General features: G+C 37.4%; 1 protein-coding gene across 5 annotated transcripts in view; it reads right to left on the bottom strand.

Annotated features, from left to right (window-relative positions):
* Positions 1 to 1,447: 1,447 nt before the first annotated feature.
* Positions 1,448 to 20,642, bottom strand: part of EPS15L1 (epidermal growth factor receptor pathway substrate 15 like 1) — an 80,097-nt gene continuing 60,902 nt past the window's right edge. For 4 of the 5 annotated variants that reach the window (XM_074939839.1, XM_074939840.1, XM_074939841.1 and 1 more), the window contains 3 exons: positions 14,247 to 14,452; positions 7,883 to 8,003; positions 1,448 to 4,650 (listed from right to left, as the gene is read on the bottom strand). In XM_074939839.1, coding sequence (XP_074795940.1) covers positions 4,610 to 4,650; positions 7,883 to 8,003; positions 14,247 to 14,452 — 368 coding nt within the window. In that variant the 3' untranslated portion in view covers positions 1,448 to 4,609. Of the gene's footprint in view, positions 4,651 to 7,864; positions 8,004 to 14,246; positions 14,453 to 20,642 lie in introns of those variants that run through there. The other variant, XM_074939843.1, reaches the window with a different exon arrangement.

The following is a 20,642-nucleotide window of genomic DNA, read 5'->3' as shown; positions in this document are numbered from 1 at the left end:
GTTCCTGCGTCTTTGGATTGCACTAAACTATTTCCACACACAGTGAAAGCTGCATCAAAAGTATGAATGCTCTTAATTTCTTATTCAACAAACATTCATTTGTTTACCTTCCATATCATTTGCCATGAAGATGGTGACTAGCACACGGGGAGTGGTTGCAAACATTTTGTTTTGAAGTGATTGACTCAGAACAATGTCTATTGGCTCGGATGCTCAGTGACTGTCTTCTAACATGCATCCGATGAAGTGAGCTGTAGCTCACGAAAGCTTATGCTCAAATTAATTTGTTCGTCTCTAAGGTGCCACAAGTCCTCCTTTTCTTTTTGTCTTCTAACAGACTCCTCCTTCATCCATGCACTGCAGCTGCACTGTCACTTTGGTATATGCTGGGAGGAATAAGAGTTAGTGTGGCTTGCAACCACTAAACTACTGGACACCAACTAGGGTTAGGATTAGTGGCAAATCAGTATAGGACCTTCTACACACAATACACCATAGTGTTAAGTTGTGTTTGGGGGGTGGGCAATCAGATTGTGGTGTGTTTTTTATTGAAGTTTGGAAGCTGGTAGGTAGCTTGGGGTTTTTGACACTTAGTGTCCCACTTATCTTTCCCCCTCACCTCCTGAGAGCCCTCTTCCTCACTCCTTTATGTAAAGAAAAAAAAGACCTATCAGTCTCTGTATTGGATCACTGGTACAGCACATCCTATTAGATTGTACATGCCCTGAGGAAAGGAGTTTGAGGCATGTAATATGATTTGAAATGTACTTGACTACATTGTACTTCATAGTCCAAATAATTAAATGGAAGGAAGAGAAAGATCTGGGCCCCATGCCTGTAAGATTAAGATGGGGTATTACAGGATGAGGGGATGTATAGTGGGGAGGATAGGAAGTTTGTTAAACTAGCTAAGGACATTGAAACTAAGATGAAAATCTTGGCTTCAATAAAATTAGAGAGCTGAATATATTTCTGGGGAGTAGTTTCAAGAATAACAGATGGGACCTGAAATGGTACTCTATTGTTAACACACCACTATTTACAGACACAGAGTACATGAAATATGGCAGAAATAATAAGGAATCAAAGGGATTAAACCTCTTTCAGGCCAGTGCATAAACAGACTTCAATGTAAGGGGCTGTCTGAAATGCTCTCACAACTCCTCCCTATGCTAATTCCCTGGAAGGTTTAACATTATGGGACATAGTTTTTGTAGAAGGTGTGGTATAAGTTCTTGTGACTGGATGGTATGTGCCAAGTGTGGTTTGTGGGAGGGGGAAATAGTGTGGACAGGCCAACAACCAGAAAAAAATATAAAACCTAAAAATGTAATTCTAAACAAGATTCACAAATTTGACCCAAGATAGTTTGTGAAATCAGGGACATGGAACTCCAAAAAAAAGTAACTTTACATTTATTATATTAAACAATAACATTTCTCTTCTTGTATTAAACAATAAACACATGGCAAAGATTAAAATTAAAAACACCTTTTCCCAATTTGTTATATGATATTTAAAGGATAAATATAACTACAGTAATGTACATATTTGGATAGACTAGTGAATTTCTGGTAAATGCTGCAGTTTCTACTTTATATTTTCACCTTCTTAGCCTGTAACTTCCATCAGACTAAACAGAGTCATATTAAGAGGGACATTAAGGAACATAGCACTGTCATTATACTAACAGCAGAAGGAACCATTTATATTAAGTTTCCCTTTTAAAGTTATTTAGTTTTAAAGGGAAAAGCAGAAGTTGGAGTAAATGAAAATTCTATTTTAAATGACTGCGGCATTTATAACAATTCAGCCTTTTATTTATACATCTTTCAAGTAAAAAGAACCATAAAATAACAACTGATAAAACAAATGTCAGCAATTATTAAAAGTTAACTTGTTCATCCTAAAAAACGCTTACGTTTCCATCATGTTCAAAGCAGAATTTGTGACAAAATTTCCTTACTCAGAAAATGTAAATGGATTTGATTGTGAATGGGAGGTCTGCAGAAAAGATGTAAATGCTGGACCATAAAGATTTAACTATTACTATTTGGTAATTTAATTGCCACTGGGACAGGACAATGCATTTATAATTACACAGTCTATTAGCACAGATCAAAACAAAACATCTGTTTGACAGAACTTATTTTGGAACATTGGAATTAAATAGAAATGCATTTTCTGAGAGTCAGGAATAAAGACAAATGGAAAATAGGAATGATCCTTATACATGGAGAAAATGATGATTCCTAACACTTAGACCAAAATTCCATAAGTGCTGAATCTTCAGGACAAATATGGAGAAGTATTTCAAAAATAAAATGGTAAACCCCAAAAGGGTTACAAGAACCCTGGAAAAGCTGAAGTGATGACAAGGTGATTTCTATGAAGTGTCTAACAATAGGATTTCACATAGACCAGAAAAAAAAAAAAAAAGTGCCATACTTTAACAGATAAAGCTTGGAATTTCCTTACATTTAAGAACACACTATATAAAACAAAATACCTTACAGACTGATCACTTACCCCACTTAAAAATAATTAGGCCAGAGGTTTCATAAGGAAAACTTTGCTGATCATATGAAGTCTCATACAACAGTACAGAAGTACCAGTACATCCCTTAGTATTATCTGTTCCTATGGTAGAATGGTTGGCAGTCCCTACAACAAGAATATTTTGTAAAAGCCTAGTTTCAATTGGATAAAAGTCTTCTTCCATTTCAGTCTGAAATGCTGTGTAGTGTTGCTGTGTGGTAATCAATGGTTGCCATGAGTCACCCCAGTAGTGACTGCACTTCATAAATGCAGATGTATATACTCAATACACACATGCTACTATAGAAATCTAGCACCTTCTTTGAGATTGTTTTACATACTGTGGTCTAATGATTTCTCCCTGTAGAAAACAGAATCATCTTAATTCTTTCATCGAAGACAAAAATGCAATGCATAGTCACTTCTCCTAAGGCAAAAATGTAGGTAGAAACTGAGAAACAAACAAAACACAGTTTGAACCCAGAGAAGAGTGACTGTGCAACCAAAATGACAGACAAGAGATTGAGGAAAAAGGCATCTTCTACCACATTTCTACCTAATGTCCAAATATGAAGATATGTGAAACATTCTTTAATTCAACAATAAAATATTCAACAAAAAACTAGGAAGCAAAGCTTTGTCTAATGCTGAGAGAAGGGAATGAGATGCCTTCCAACACAGACACATGCCAGCAGATTGGAAATGGACAGCAAGTGCAAGTGGACACAGGTGATAATATCCCAACCACATTGTCAAACGCCATCTTGGCAGATTTGTACTCACCTTTGACAGACAAACCCCTCAGGTGTCTCTGACATCTGGCAACAAACACAGCTTGTCGTGCCAATAACAGCATTATTGAATGAAATGACTGGAAGTTAATTTTTTTCTTTTGCCAGAACTTTGAAATTCTAACCACAAAGGTCTCATTTCCCGTTTCTGTATAGAAAATGCACATATGCATATAGACATATATACACATTTTTACAGTATATAGTAATATACTATATATTTACTGCATATACACTTTATAGAGCACATATATACTTATATACTACATATAGTTTGTGGGAATGTATACACACTATCTTTGTTATATAATTTATGGGGTATTTACATACAGATATACCTTATTTTTGTGTGCATGCACACCAATCTGCCCAAACTGAAGTGAATCTACTTGTGGTTAAGATTTCAGTGTTTGGTGGAAGAAGGAAAGATTAATGTGTTCTGATAAATTTTTGCTTTAGGAGAAGAAGTGGAGTGATTTCTATAAAAAATGTTGCTTCTAAGGGTACAGAAGAATGAAGATGACTGCTTTCTACAAGGAGAAACTTAGATATTACAGAAAGAAATCAGAGGGACGTTTCCTAGACTTCAGACTTCTAAAATTTATCCCTTCTCTTCCCAAATTAAAACCATCTCAGAACAGTTTAGGGTTATTGCATGTTTGCAATTGTAAATGGATTAACTACATATTTTCTTGGATTCCTGTTTGGTTAATTTGCTTGACCTTTTGCTACTGGCTCATTCTCAATATTTGGCCACACAAGGCTATATACCCCAGAAGGGACAATCAAAGTTTATACTTGGTTATAATACTAAATATATATATTAGATAAATTCACTTTTCTGACCTCATACTGTGTCCCAAAAACATTAACTATCACAGAAGTAAGAGAAACAAGGTTGGTGAGGTAATATCTAAATGAATATCACAGAAGTAACACAATTATATTAGAAGATTTCAGAGATTTGATAAAGTGGCTGAAATTCTTTCTATGGCACATAAATTTTCTGAGTAATCAGGCTCTTTAGCTCATCCACATGCCCCATTTGTGTGCAGAGATCCAGCAGCAGAATTCCTTTATAAATTGGTTTAAAGATACTGTTTCATTTGAGCAGAAGAGAAACAAATTATGTCATTTCCCCTCCCCCCACACTTTACCACACAAAGACCCAAGCTTGAATGCAATCTTGTAACTTTCACTCCTCAGGCCTGGTGTATTCCAGAAGTAATGCTTTTACTCCCTGGGCTGCGGGGGAGGAGAGTGAACCTCCTAATGATAGGTTATGGAACGGCACTGCCAACTTGGAGAAGGTGGCTTGACCCTGCAGTCAGAGGTGAGGGCAATTGATACCACACATTGGAGGAGAGATGAAAGAGGAAATTACTATAAAAGCAGCATTTGCAATAAAAGTAAAATCTTTTAATTGTAAAGGGAGAAAAGCAGTTGCCTAATGTGGCTGTAAAATCAAAGGCATGACCCCTGTGTTCACACTACACTTCGGAAGGGGACTCAGATATTGCAGTTGCTTTGACACAGCACATGAGATTATTCAGCTGCATAAGGAATGAAAAATCCTACAAAGTAGGAACTGTTACTGAACATGAAAAAAAATGAATCTAAAAGCTTTATATGCACAGATACAGGTTTTTAAATTTCATCCTGCATCCCAATAGCCTATTTTTTCAACTTGGAAGAGCTAGATGTGTAAGAGAGGTACTAAGACAAATGCAAAATATGTATGTACACAAGACAGAAAAAATACAAGAGAAGACAAAATAAAATAACAAAACTGCAACAACAGCTCAAAGAACAGGGGCAATTATCTCTCTGAAGCAATGTGACTATAGTAAAAGGTGGACTGAGAAAAGGCACATACTGTCTCATACAGCTGTTTCTGATTTGATCTGACTATATAGTTAGGATGACATCTACAGCCCTGCCATGTAAGTATATACTACAGTCAACCCCCTTTAATGGTAAAAACTTTGTATTGATGTTAGCTACAAGTAGATCTAATTTGCTTTCATGAGCTCAGTGTGTCGTGGACCAAAGGAAAAGAGAGTGTTCTGAAACTTTTGAAATCAGACTTGATAACTTAGGGCTTGTCCACACAGTTAGGTAATGCACTCTAATGTGCTTTAGAAATCACACCTCTGTAATGTGTAGCACACTAATCAGTCCATGTAGATCTGTCTAGTGCAGCACTGGTTCAAACAGCACTACATTAATGATCATTAACATAATGCTTTTTGAACCAGTACTGTGTTAATTCACACTAGGGGTCAACGTGGACCAACTAATGCATAACACATTAGTGTGATTTAGAAATCACACTCACACAGAGTGCATTATACTATCATGTACACAAGCCCATAAACTCTCCATAATATACTTTACAGAAAAAGTTATGGTTGGAAGGGACCACATAGATCATCAAGTACTGAAAGTATGGCAGGATTATTTCCAACAGCGTTCATGGCAGCTTGTTACATCAAATACAGGACAACACAGAAACATATATGTTTTGTTAATATTTAGGGGTCTCTTCTCCCCTCATGATTCAAATTTAAAAGCCCATAGCATTTGTAATAACATTAAACAGGAGTTACACACACATTCAGGGATCAGCAACTCTGTACAATGTCTTCTGAAATGATGGGCTTCAGTTTTGTCAAATATATTCTGTCAGAAGACCTTAAAATGTATGTTCTTAATTTAGAGTCGATTTTCAATGCAAATGCAGCATTGTCCTGAGACAATCAATGTTTAATTACATTTCTAGGTCTGAAAACTAGTCATCAGAAAAAATAATCCCTACTGGGATTCTTATGTCTGTGTGAGGAAAGTATCCAGAACGAGGCAATTAGAATGTAGGGATTGTTTGACTGGAAAAACAGGCACTAACATCATTGTGAAAGGAAAAAATAAAACAGGGACACACAAAAATGTAAACACATTACAGAAGATGAAGAAATACAATGCTATCCAACAGAGAATGTTTTACAAGCGGAGGGCCACACTTTTGGACATTCAGAATGTTAACTAGCCAAAATGCACATGTACAGGCAAGGACAAATGAAGTGCTGAGATTCCTGTAATTTACCAGAAAAGGCAGTTTCTATAAATGAATAATTCACAGCAAAAAATACCATAAGTACTCATTTTATATCCGTAACAAGTAAAATACATGTTGTATTACCTCTATAAAATACATGTAACATCCCCCCTGAATTCTGGAAGTCTATAAAAAAGCTGGACATACTGGCCTAATTAGTGCTATCAGTAGATAGGCTGTTTTTTTAAGCCTATCTGTTCTACAAATATTGCTGTAACTTTTGCATGAATATCCATTTATTCTATCTATCTGGCAAATAAATTCTGTGTGAACTTGGGCTAGTTTAAAATAAAGAACTTTCTAGTCTGTACAACAGTTGTATAACTTTTAATGACGGGCAGCAAGATTAATCATCAACCATAATATTTAAAAATGAGAGCACACACTTAATCACTTCCGAGGTAGAGATTGTAACATAGTCAATTGGATCATACAAATAATAGCCCTATATTCTGCCTGTTGGAGCAAATGAAGGGAAAATATGGTTGCAGGGAAGACTGCAGTTCAAAATTAAAATTTAAAAAGTGTGAAATTGTTCAACATTATGTAGAAAAAGCCTCAAACACGATAATTCCTGTCTTCATGCTTGTTCATGGAATTAAACTATATTTTATCCCATGATTTAGAACTGAGTCATCATTTGTCTAATTTACAATATCAGGATCACTCCTTTTAATACCACCATGTACAAATATTAAAAAAAACTTTTATGCAAATAATCATGTTTAAATAAGAAGAAGCTATTAAGTCTCATAGGCTTTGAATTCAAAATATGATTGACTCTACACGAGTTGTGTCGCTATGCATCTAATATATAAATAATCAGAGTTTCTTTCATAAGATAAGCCATATCTCACAGATGAAAGGTGAACACCTAAGAAATAATTTGCCCTAAAGTCTTTGAGCTAGGTGGTTTTATGGTCATTGGCCTACTATGAGTAATTAAATAAATGTAACAAAAAGAACTGAAAGCTAAGTGATAATTTTATAAACATACCCTTTTTTTTTTTTTAACAAGTGTCATTTTCTATAATTTTATTATTCATACTGCAGCCTTAAAACAATGACAATGGAATTCAGGTAATAAAAGCCAGATTCACAAATTGCAGCTTATTGTGTGCAACACTGTCTGCATTATAACGAAACTTTGCTTTCAGTACCTTAGGGTCATACGTTACATTTCTTACAAGCAGTAATTTTTATCTAGGAAGTATAATACAATTTTTACAGTGTGTTTCCTGTGCCTTATGTACTTGAAAAGCCATGGAGAGCCCAGTTTGATATAACCAGCCAATCTTGTTATGCTTTGACTTAAAGGTGACTACAATTACTTAACAACATAAAACAAAAATTTTACAAAACCTTTTTTTAAAGGGTTTGACTTGCATTGGGTGGAGCCCAAAGACTTGTATTTAAGAGTTTGGCATATCAGCCTTACTGAGTGCAATAGCCAATTCAAGGTCTTCCTGTTCTTGTCTTCGCAATCGAGCCAGCCTCTCCTGCTCTGCTTTCTCACTCTCTCGCTTTGCCCAGGCCAGCTGCTGCTCCTCATTTCCAAACTAAAAAATAAAAATGGAAACTTCGTTAATAAACAAAAGAAATATAAACTAAGACAGCAGAAATAGTATGCAACATGCAGTAGATCTAAATCATTAAGAAATGTGCATCAAGTAACAAGACGTATAAAGCTATCACTTTTAGGTTGAAACCAGAAATAAACTCATTGGTTTCCCTACTCCATTCACTGATCTTTTTACTTAATACCTTCCTCCTCCCACCCAAGGCATAAACTTTGCATGTTGATGTTGTCCTGCCTGAATCCAGGTCCCAAATGCATACAAGAGAGTGACCAGAAGATCTGGGGATAGAGAGGAACTCTACATCCATGGGCAAAATTACTTGGAAGAGTTTGAGGGTATAGCAGCCTACAACCATACTATGATGTTAGCCTCAAGCTGACAAAAATTGGAAGCTATTTACTGATATGCCACTACACTGTGAAGTGTTTTCTGTAATAGTTTCTGTAAATGGTGATACATGTTAATAATGAACCTGGAGACTGAAGATTTGTGGGAAGGTTCACCATCCGATCAAAAGTAAAATTCTGCTTTTGCAATTGTCTATAAAATAAATGCAGAGTTTTTCAGGCAGTACAGTAGCAAACAATATAAAAGAATCCAAATGATTTTGCAACAAACACTAAAGAAATAAAATACATTTTAATATTCATCTTATTTTTTTTAATATTATCAAATAATTTCAATACATGGAAGCAATGTACAAAATTATTCCAATAATAAGCATCCCTAATATTACACAGAGTTTCACATATTAAAGAAGTGGACATTAAAAACTGATTGCATTGGATTTTGTATAAAATGTGAGAAATATTATTTTCTTATCAAAATAACACTTTATTTTACCTTTAAATAAAACCAATGATTAGTTTTTACTGTTTAATCTTTAAGGGCCCACTGTCCAGCAAACATGCACACAAATGTTTGCCGGATAGTAAGTATTTGCAAAACTAGTCCTTAGTTTTGTATTATTTCCACTGTTTAAAAAATTGCTCTGATACTTATTTGAATGTTCAGAAAAATGTATTATTTTGATTTTTTTAGAAGGGAAAAGCAGTGCATAGAATTCTAAATTTCACCTTTGGTTGAATCAAATCTGTATAAACTGTGAATACCACCTCCCTGGTCCATGATAGGACATATCTTTGAATGCAGCACAATACATAGTTGCACTGGCTTATTTTGCTACAGCATCCAGTACAAACTTTGTCTTATCCATATAGCCCTCAATTCAAGAAAGCATATGTTTAAATTTAAATAATAAATAATAACAATAATAAACATGCACTTATCTAGTTTATTATGTCTCATGTACATTTTCCCAAGAATCTACCTTTCCATTACACACTATATCCATGCTTCATATTATTTTTAAACAAACGTATAAGATTACATTTCTTGCAGGTCCAAATTAATAATGTTAATCTATGCCCAATTCTCTGACCTTTTTAGTTACGCTGTGGTTTATCTTTATGTTACCCTGGCTGTTGGCAGCTCCTCCTGCTATTACTGCTAAAAAACTGATGTCAGAAAAGCAAAGCTAGTAATACAAGTGCATTGCATCTTAGCAACTTGACCTTTGAAACCAAGAAACTGTGCAGTCCATTCCTATGACAACTTATTTCAGTGAATAGTAAATAAGGCTTAAAAGCTCACTAAATTGTAAATATATGATTTTCAAGACAATGAGTGAAACCCTGACCCCAATGAAGTCAGACTACGTGGGGCCAGAATTTTACCAAAGTTTCCTAACATTCAAAGGAAAATCCTAGGGATGGGATTTAGGGTGAAATTATTGTTACTTTTAAAGTTTTAGAGAGATAATCAGCTTCAGCTAATCGCTTTTGGTCTCAGATACTTTTTCAACATTTTGAAAAAGTAAGTTTACCAGTGGTGTTCATTCCTTAGGATAAGATGCATATTTCTAAAGACTTTTCTAAAAACAAACATGTTTATTTCATACATAATCTGAAATCATGTTGTGTGGTTAGAAAAGCTTACTAAAAGAGTGACGTGGATTCAAGACAAAGCAAATCTGGATTTCTGACTAGTGTGGAACTCTTGATGACTGACATTTTTACATTATCATAACGTGCTAGCATGATCAAACATCATTTCAAAGCATACTTTTGTATCAATATGAAGATCCCTATTTATTATGTAAGTATAATTTATAATCACCACCAGATTAAAAGAAGTTATTTGTTTTTAGAATTTAAACAACGTAAGAATGACCATACTGGGTCAGACCAAAGGTCCATCTAGCCCAATATCCTGTCTTCTGACAGTGGCCAATGCCAGGTGCCCCAGGGGGAATGAACAGAACAGGTAATCATCAAGTGATCCATTCCCTGTTGCTCATTCAAATTTTGATTGTACTTCTTAAATGCTCAAGTCACATGGGTTCTGAAAGTTCAAGTCTGTCTAAATGAACCTTAAATGGTTAGTGTTGGAACGTATAACCTAACAATTCAATATCATCACTGTTCTATGTGCAGATTGTCCATAAAAATCTATTTTACCGAGCTAAAAATAAATCAGTGTAACATTATTATTGCTGTCCATTTTTCCACAAAAGCTGATGTTGAAAGACAGTTCTCACATGAAGATTTAATATGCATTATCAGAGGTACTTTCATTTGGTACAAGGTATCTGAAAACAACACTCAAATAATAAATTATTGATATATTTTTCAAAATATTAGAACAAGTACATTAATGGCCTAGTATAAGTGGAGGGAAGACCAATCATATGCAGGGAAAATATGTCTAATATGTGACAAAACTTCATATGCATTGAATAAAGAGCAATCTTTGAGCTTAGTTCTGAATGCTCTGTTCCTTGAAAATGAAAATGTGCTTTCTATCAATTGTTTGCAGTGGTGTTGTAGCCGTGCTGGTTCCAAGATATGACACACACAAAGTCAGTGAGGTAATATCTTCTATCGGACAAACTTCTTTTGGTGGAACGAAAAGATTGTCCCTTTGACCAGCTTCTGTTGGTGGAAGGGACAAATTTTACCTTCCACCAAAAGGAAGACTCACCTGGCTTGTCTTTTTCTACTGTTTGTAAGATTACTGGAATTCTGCAATTTTTTCTACCAGTTATAAACTAGAAATATCTGAAAAATGAACTAACACAATGTTTTGTCAGCTCCCAAGACTCATGTTTTATGTCAATCCAAAAGTCAAGAATGCAATGGAATCACACTCATTAAATCCAATGGATAACAACAACTCAGTAATTCAAACAACAACACTAGAATAACAATTAAAAAACTAAAGGAAATCCTCAGCTTCTCTTTGCTTGTAATCATGCAGAATTCCAGCTAACCAACATGGCAATTGCAGATCCTACAGCTCCACACTTCATGTCAGAAAACATACTGTAAATGGAGTTGTTTGCAATTTTCATAATCGAGAACAGGTTCCTCCAACCAACAGATAAGCACAATCCTTTCCCTGGTTTATGAGATATCTGGCTTACTTATGACTTCACAAAGCATGAGGTGAAGTATTACTAAGTGTGGAAACGTGATCCTGTGTTGTACACAACCAGAAAGAAAATAATGTTGAATAGAACAGGGAAACAAATAAACCTCTCTTTTTTTAAAGGAGCACTTAGTGAAGAGATTTCTCAGGGCAATAGAGAGCATTTACAAATGCAAGTTTAAATTTGTTTTATCAGACTAAATACTGTCCAGCGACAAGAGTTAACCTAAGCTATGACCAGCTAAATGATAAATGGTTATTCAGATCCTATTTTTTTTTTCTACTTTCCAAGGTTGATCCTATCTTCTACAACCCTGATGGCACAGGGGCATAAACACAAACTTAAATGGAAGAAATGACACTGGTTAATCATTTGGTATAAATCATTGATGACTTACTCAAGCCTGTCAGCTAAGAAATATTTGTACTCTGTAAATACAATAATCACCGCTGGGTAACAGTAATTCCATTTTTATGCTTAGACATTACATCCTTGTTCCCGAAAAAAGAAACTAGGTACCATTCAAAAAAATTGCAGATAATGCAAGCTTTGTGTCTGATTTTTATTATGTCACCATTTTGTATACAGTCACAGAATTTAACTGCATACCAACTTTCAACAGACTTTTGCTAATTATGGTAAAGTTTAATAATATTTAGAGCTTTGATATTTTCAGATAAACTAAAGAATTGAGGGCAACTAAAAAAATATGCACAGAGGACCTCAGCTAAACATACATCAGGGAGGAGAATGATACACGTTTTACTATGAACTGAAATACTGGGGGAAACTGTTTAAAAATTAATACCACTTGAGATTAAACTTTTTAAATAAAAACCAACACCTACTTATCAGTGAAATACGTCCACCAGATTTAAAAGAATAGACTGAGTTGGTAATTTTATTGTGTGGCAGTGCAATCCAGAACAAAAAACTTAAACACATGAAAGAAGGAACAGGCTGGAGGCTTTGTATGGAACATATTTTCTATTCACCACCAGTAGCATTTAGAACAGCTATTCTTATACTACATTTGAAGTCATTGTAAATGTATCTGCCAACACTAGAAACAAAGCCAGGCTTTTTGAAAACTTGGTACTTACTCCTGGAAAGGCACTTGGCTTTGCTGTAAGACCGTCTGATCTTTTCTAATGGGGTGCAATATGGATGTTAATATACTGGTTCTATAAAACAGACCTTAGTTTGCTTTGTTTAACAAGGGTTTCTCTATGTAAGAACATAAGAATGGCCCTACTGGGTCAGACCAAAGGTCCATCTAGCCCAGTATCCTGTCTTCCAACAGTGGCCAGTGCCAGGTGTCCTAGAGGGAATGAGCAGAACAGGTAATCATCAAGTGATCCATCCCCTGTTGCTCATTCCCAGATTCCCAAAAAGGATGGCAAACAGAGGCTAGGGACACCATTCCTGCCCATCCTGGCTAATAGCCATTGATGGACCTATCCTCCATTAATTTATCTAGTTCTTTTTTGAACCCTGTTATGGTCTTGGCCTTCACAACATCCTCTGGCAAGGAGTTCCACAGGTTGACTGTGCATTGTGTGAAGAAATACTTCCTTTTATTTGTTTTAAACCTGCTGCCTATTAATTTCATCTGGTGACCCCTAGTTCTTGTGTTATGAGAAATAGTAAACAACATTTCCTTATCTACTTTCTCTACACAGGTCATGATTTTATAGACCTCAATCATATCTCCCCTTAGCCGTCTCTTTTCCAAGCTGAAAAGTCCCAGTCTTATCTCTCCTCATACGGAAGCTGTTCCATTTCCCTAATAATTTTTGTTGCCCTTTTCTGAACCTTTTCCAATTCCAATATATCTTTTTTGAGATGGGGTGACCACATCTGCACACAGTATTCAAGATGTGGGCGTACCATGGATTTATTTAGAGGCAACATGATATTTTCTGTCCTATTATCTATCCCTTTCTTAATTATTCCCTGTATTCTGTTCGCGTTTTTGACTGCTGCTGTGCATTGAGTGGATGTTTTCAGAGAGCTATCCAAAATGACTCCAAGATCTCTTTCTTGAGTGGTCACAGCTAATTTAGACCCCATCATTTTATATGTATAGTTGGGATTATGCTTTCCAATGTGCATTACTTTGCATTTATCAACATTAAATTTCATAAAATATATAATCAGTAATTGAAACAAAATTCCACAGCTAATAATTTTCAATCTCTCTCTTGTATATGTCTCTTTATGATTCATATTCCAGTGCATACAGAAAACATTGTGACAGGACTGTCAGAACTTTTTCACAAACAGTTACAAATACTATATGGAACCCTTTGTTTTAAGGATTTACTTTTCAGGATATGGTGAAACTGCTATATAAATGTCTTCAACAATTATTTCTGAGGAATGTTTACATCCTGGCTTCAAAAAATCAACTACAAAACAGCCTCCATGCAACAAAAACGGTACACAGATTTTGCTACAAATATCTTGAGAGAAAAGGCACACTGTAGTAAAACAATTTAAAAGAAAACAAATCCTTTTAAAATTGAGTATCAAACTCAAAACTCCTTTATTATTGAGAGAAAATGCCTTTTTACACAGAAATATTAATACAGAACTACAATGGGGACAGCATGAAGGTACTAAGACAGAAGCCAGTGGACAGTAGGTCTGCAAATAAAACAAAAAAAACTAAGAGTTTGCGGCAAGCAGAGCAGAAAGTGGTTTGCTCAGAGACAATGAACTTAACTTACAGAGCTGAAGTCTGCAAAACCCAAGGAAGAGTCTTTAGAAGTTTTACTTGAAGAGGAAGGAGCAAATGGATCTTTTCCACTAAACGGGTCCCCAAACCCCTTTTTACTTTGAAACGGGTCACTGCTCTCAGCCCCAAATGGCTGGAATGGATCATGGGGCTTGGTAAAATCTGCAGACCCGAGCTGGCTTACAGGAGTACTTTTACCTGGAAAGTTCAGGAGAAGAAAAAAAAAAAGGAGAAAAAGAGAGGTTACTTACCATGGAAAATGCAAATCCCTAAGTAGGAGATTGTCCTTCATGCACTTTTACTGTAATATCATCCTTTCTTCTTGGAATAATCTAAAAGATAACCTGATATCACAGCACCCATTATCCCTGCAAAAGGTCTCAACAGTTGTTTCTCTCTTCATGGATTTTCATAAATGTTATTTGTAAACACTTGCAATAAGTTTATCTAGATTTATGAAAATACTATTGACAAAATTTAAGAAGATAGAAGACCAATATATAAAGGCATTTGATCAAAAATATTTGTCAATTATGACTTGTAGTTAACTTTGCTTGATTAAAGGTAGAGACATTTTAGTTTGATTTTGGGTCTTTCATTAAATAATAAAGAAGAATGAGCACTAAGGGCCAGATTTTTAAAGGGATTTAGGGACCTAATGTCTAACAACTTTAAAAATCTGGCCTTTAACGCTTTACATTTCCAAACACTGAACAACTATGTTAAACAATCAGATTTTCCTAAACAATTACTATTATCTGTAGATATATATTTTCTTTTCCAGAACTGGTTCATCCATCCACATTTGCAGTGTACAGTATATGCACAATGAGGAAAATAAGTTGGTGAGGAAACAAAGAATTGTTTAATTGTGTTTGATTGTGTAACCCTTACCCTTGTTAAGCACTTATTCTTATAAGCATTGACACTGACTTTAAGGAAGTTAATGGGATTACTTGTGTAAGTACTGACAAGCCTGAATAAAGGTTCCATATTCTAGCCTTGATATTCAAATTCTTGATATTAAATATGCATTAACATTTTTGCAAGGGCAATTTCCTGAGCTAAATAATAAACCAGGTAAGAATAAAAACTGACATGGTCTCCTAAGCTAGCACTCCTCACAGATGTACAAACAACCCTTAACTCAGCTCCCCTAGAAACAAATATCTGACTTGACCCTTCTTGGTATAAAAGTCAAATCAGTTACAAAGTACATGGAGAAATTTAAATAGAACTCCTGGAAGAGATTCCAAAGGATAAAAAACAGCACAAATTAGGGCTCATCAATACAAAACTTAGTTCACAGCAAGCTGGGGTGTAAATCTACCCGGCACTAGCCTGATGTGCACTGTATTCATGTGGAATCTGCTGCTGTGCATTAAAAGTTCAGTACTGCACTCTGAAACAGGAGCAGACTATGTTCTTGTCTACACAAGGAAAAAGCCTGCATTAATTCCCTGAGTAGTCCAGGATGGAACTTTTAGTGCATGGTAGAAGGGTCCACATGGATACTTAGGGCTCACCTACATTCTGAAGTTAATGAACAAAAGGAGTGAATTTAACATGAATGAGAGTGTCCCCATAGGGGTTTAATGCAGAGTTTACATTAGAGGACTATATTAATATGAAATAGGAACCTTTTAGTTCACATCTGCAGCATCCACACAGTGCAGCATTTTAGTCTGAACTGCAGGGCAGTGCAGACAAGCCCCAAGTGTTTGTATAGCCCTTTTTTAATGCCCTTGGTGCATATAAAACTATGAATTCCAGACCTTCCTTATTTTCTTAAAGCTCTTTTATCCAAGTACCACACAGATCAAATTTTCCTTAGTTTATGAAATCCGAAGGGAACAAAGACATTTACTATCAGCTACTGCTAAGAAAGATAAAGAAGACTAGAATACCTGGTATTCTCAGATGGTTTGCCCATTCAAAGTAGTAACCAGGCCCACAAGATAAGGTCTATTTTGACTATTAAAATCATTTGTTTGGAATCATCCAGTCCTTTGATATGTAACTTAATATGAATTCTGTAATACATTCACTCCAGGATGACCTTATATAAAAATAAGAATTGAGTTCAAGCTCCAAGTATTTTAGAGGATATAAAAACATGCTTTATGATAGCTAGGTGAGTCAGTCTTATGTCTTCTCAGAATGCACAGTGAATCAGTAGGAGGTGCTGATGACTATTATTCAGTGCACACAACATTCGGGGAAAATTAATGCAGATTAAAACAACAGGGGCTGTCTCAGCTAAAAAATTTAATTCCACAACAATATAGTATTGTATGGTTCAGATTAATTTTAGAATCATAGAATCACAGAATATCAGGGTTGGAAGGGACCTCAGGAGGTCATCTAGTCCAACCCCCTGATCAAAGCAGGACCAATCCCCAACTAAATCATCCCAGCCAGGGCTTTGTCAATCCTGACCTTAAAAACTTCTAAGGAAGGAGATTCCACCACCTCTCTACCTAACACATTCCAGTGCTTCACCACCTTCCTAGTGAAAAAGTTTTTCCTAACATCCAACCTAAATCTCCCCCACTGCAACTTGAGACCATTACTCCTTGTTCTGTCATCTGGTACCACTGAGAACAGTCTAGAGCCATCCTCTTTGGAACCCCCTTTCAGGTAGTTGAATGCAGCTATCAAATCCCCCCTCATTCTTCTCTTCTGTAGACTAAACAATCCCAGTTCCCTCAGCCTCTCCTCATAAGTCATGTGTTCCAGTCCCCTAATCATTTTTGTTGCCCTCCGTTGGACGCTTTCCAATTTTTCCACATCCTTCTTGTTGTGTGGGGCCCAAAACTGGACACAGTACTCCAGATGAGGCCTCACCAATGTTGAATAGAGGGGAACGATCATGTCCCTCGATCTGCTGGCAATGCCCCTTCTTATACAGCCTAAAATGCCTTTAGCCTTCTTGGCAACAAGGGCACACTGTTGACTCACATCCAGCTTTTCATCCACTGTAACCGCTAGGTCCTTTTCTGCAGAACTGCTGCCTAGCCATTCGGTCCCTAGTCTGTAGCGGTGCATGGGATTCTTCTGTCCTAAGTGCAGGACTCTGCACTTGTCCTTGTTGAACCTCATCGCATTTCTTTTGGCCCAATCCTCTAATTTGTCTAGGTCCCTCTGTATCCTATCCCTACCCTCCAGCATATCTACCACTTCTCCCAGTTTAGTGTCATCTGCAAACTCGCTGAGGGTGCAGTCCACGCCATCCTCCAGATCATTAATGAAGATGGCCTCAGGACCGACCCTTAGGGCACTCCACTTGATACCGGCTGCCAACTAGACCTGGAGCCATTGATCACTACCCGTTGAGCCCTATGATCTAGCCAGCTTTCTATCCACCTTACAGTCCATTCATCCAGCCCATACTTCTTTAGCTTGCTGGCAAGAATACTGTGGGAGACCGTATCAAGAGCTTTGCCAAAGTCAAGGAATAACACGTCCACTGCTTTCCCCTCATCCACAGAGCAATCTTATTTTCTTTCTACTGTTGACTGTGTAAAAAATGTAAAAATATATTGTCAAAGCTTTAAAATTAACACATTCCAATGTTTACTTATATCAAAATCAAATATTTTCTAACCTGTCACAAGCACTTGCCCTCATTAGCTGTACAGTAAGTTTAAAACGTTTAAAAAGTGAGGTTTTTTTAGTTATGTGAAGGCAACGAAAAATATTATTACAACACTTTTATGCAACCTCCATGCAACAGCAGAAGTTGCAAAAAACAAAAACCCCACCCCCTAGACATACACACACTATTTCCTTGAAACTTTCCAAACAAATTAATATTAGAATAAGTATGAGAAATTTGATCCAAAAAGGAATTTATAAGATGCTAAAAAACATAGGTTAGGATGTAATAGCTTTTATACCCTTAACTACAGAGTTGCTACAGCAACAGTGCCATTTTATAATGATTCTACATAAAGAGAACCTTTTTGGTTATGTCATTTGAATATCAGAAAGTTACAGCATCAGAAACTAGTTCCAAGAATTGATTGCCCATTGAAATTTTATTAATATTTTGCATCTGCATTTCCTAGTAAATAGGGTGGAAAAATTATCATCTTGACAAAAGTACTTATCAGTGACTCCTAAATATTCTGAGTTGTTTATAAAGGTATAGAAAGATATTGCTGTTTTAGGTATTCTGAGACCATCAAAAACCCTGTACTGATAAGTGATATCTAATACTGAGCCTTGGTCTACACTACGAGTTTAGGTCGAATTTAGCAGCGTTAGGTTGATTTAACCCTGCACCCATCCACACGACCAAGCCTGTTTAGTCAACTTAAAGGGCTCTTAAAATCGATTTCTGTACTCCTCCCCGGCAAGGGGTTTAGCGCTAAAATCGACCTCGCTGGGTTGAATTTGGGGTAGTGTGGACGCAATTCGACAGTATTGGCCTCCGGGAGCTATCCCAGAGTGCTCCATTGTGACCGCTCTGGAGAGCACTCTCAACTCAGATGCACTGCCAGGTAGACAGGAAAAGCCCTGGAAACTTATGAATTTCATTTCCTGTTTGGCCAGCGTGGTGAGCTGATCAGCACAGGTGACCATGCAGAGCTCATCAGCACAGGTGACCATGGAGTCCCAGAATCGCAAAAGAGCTCCAGCATGGACTGAACGGGAGGTACTGTATCTTATTGCTGTATAGGGAGAAGAATCTGTGCAGGCAGAACTCTGTTCCAAAAGACGAAATGCCAATATATTTGCCAAAATCTCCAAAGGCATGATGGACAGAGGATACAACAGGGACACACAGCAGTGCTGCGTGAAAGTTAAGGAGCTGAGGCAAGCCTACCAAAAAACAAAGGATGCAGACAGTTGCTCCAGGTCAGAGCCCCATACATGCCACTTCTATGATGGGCTGCATGCAATTCTAGGGGGGGGCCCCTACCACTACTCCACCACTGTCTGTGGACACCTGCAAGGGGGGAGTCTCACACAACAGGGATGAGGATTTTGTGGAGGAGGAGGAGGAGGTTGAGGATAGCGCACAGCAGGCAAGCGAAGAATCCCTTCTCCCCAGCAGCCAGGAACTGTTCATCACCCTGGAGCCAATACCCTCCCAAGGTGGGCTCCCGGACCATGAAGCTGGAGAAGGCACCTCTGGTGAGTGTACCTTGGTAAATATAATACAGGGTTTAAAAGCAAGCATGTTTAATGATTAATTTGCCCTGAAGACTTGGGATGCGTTTGTGGCCAATATAGCTACTGGAAAAATCTGTTAACATGTCTGGGGATGGAGCTACGGGTACCCAGCCACTCCACCCCAGAGGATTGCCCAAGCAACAGAAGGCTGGCATTCAATAAGTTTTGAACTGTAGCGTGGCCTTGTCCTTCCCTCCTCCCCTCATCCACCACCCCACCCGGTGCTTCCCTCCTCACCTACCCCTCCTGGGCTACTTTGCGAGTCTTCCCCCTATTTGTGTGATGAATTAATAAAGAATCCATGATTTTGAAACAATAATGACTTTATTGCCTCTGCAAGCGGTGATCGAAGGGGGGAGGTCCGTTGGCTTACAGGGAAGTAGAGTCAACCAAGGGGGCGGGTTTTCTTTAAAGAGAAACAAACAGAACTGTCACACCATAGCCTGGTCAGTCATGAAACCGGTTTTCAAAGCTTCTCCGATGCGAAGGGCACCCAGCTGTGCTCTTCTAATCTTCTAATCGCCCTGGTGTCTGGCTGAGTGTAATCGGCCACCAGGCGATTTGCCTCAACCTCTCACCCCACCAAAAAAAGTCTCCCCCTTACTCTCACAGATATTGTGGACCACACAGCAAGCAGCAATAACAATGGGAATATTGCTTTTTGCTGAGGTCTAACCTAGTCAGTAAACTGCACCAGCGAGCTTTTAAATGTCCAAATGCACATTCTACCACTATTCTGCACTTGCTCAGCCTATAGTTGAACTGCTCCTTACTACTGTTCAGGGTGCCTGTGTATGGCTTCATGAGCCATGGCATTAAGGGGTAGGCTGGGTCCCCAAGGATAACTATAGGCATTTCAACATCCCCAATGGTAATTTTCTGGTCTGGGAAGTAAGTTCCTTCCTGTAGCTGTTCAAAAAGACCAGAGTTCCTGAAGATGTGAGCGTCATGCACCTTTCCCAGCCATCCCATGTTGATGTTGGTGAAACGTCCCTTGTGATCCACCAGTGCTTGCAGCACGATTGAAAAGTACCCCTTGCGGTTTACGTACTGGCTGCCAAGGTGGTCTGGTCCCAAGACAGGGATATGCGTTCCGTCTATCACCCCACCACAGTTAGGAAACCCCACTGCAGCAAAGCCATCCACTGTGACCTGCACATTTCCCAGAGTAACTACCCTTGATAGCAGCAGCTCAGTGATTGCATTG

This window comes from Natator depressus, chromosome 25, assembly GCF_965152275.1.
Source record: "Natator depressus isolate rNatDep1 chromosome 25, rNatDep2.hap1, whole genome shotgun sequence".
Taxonomy (NCBI): domain Eukaryota; kingdom Metazoa; phylum Chordata; order Testudines; family Cheloniidae; genus Natator; species Natator depressus.
This window is presented reverse-complemented; position numbering and strand designations above follow the sequence as displayed.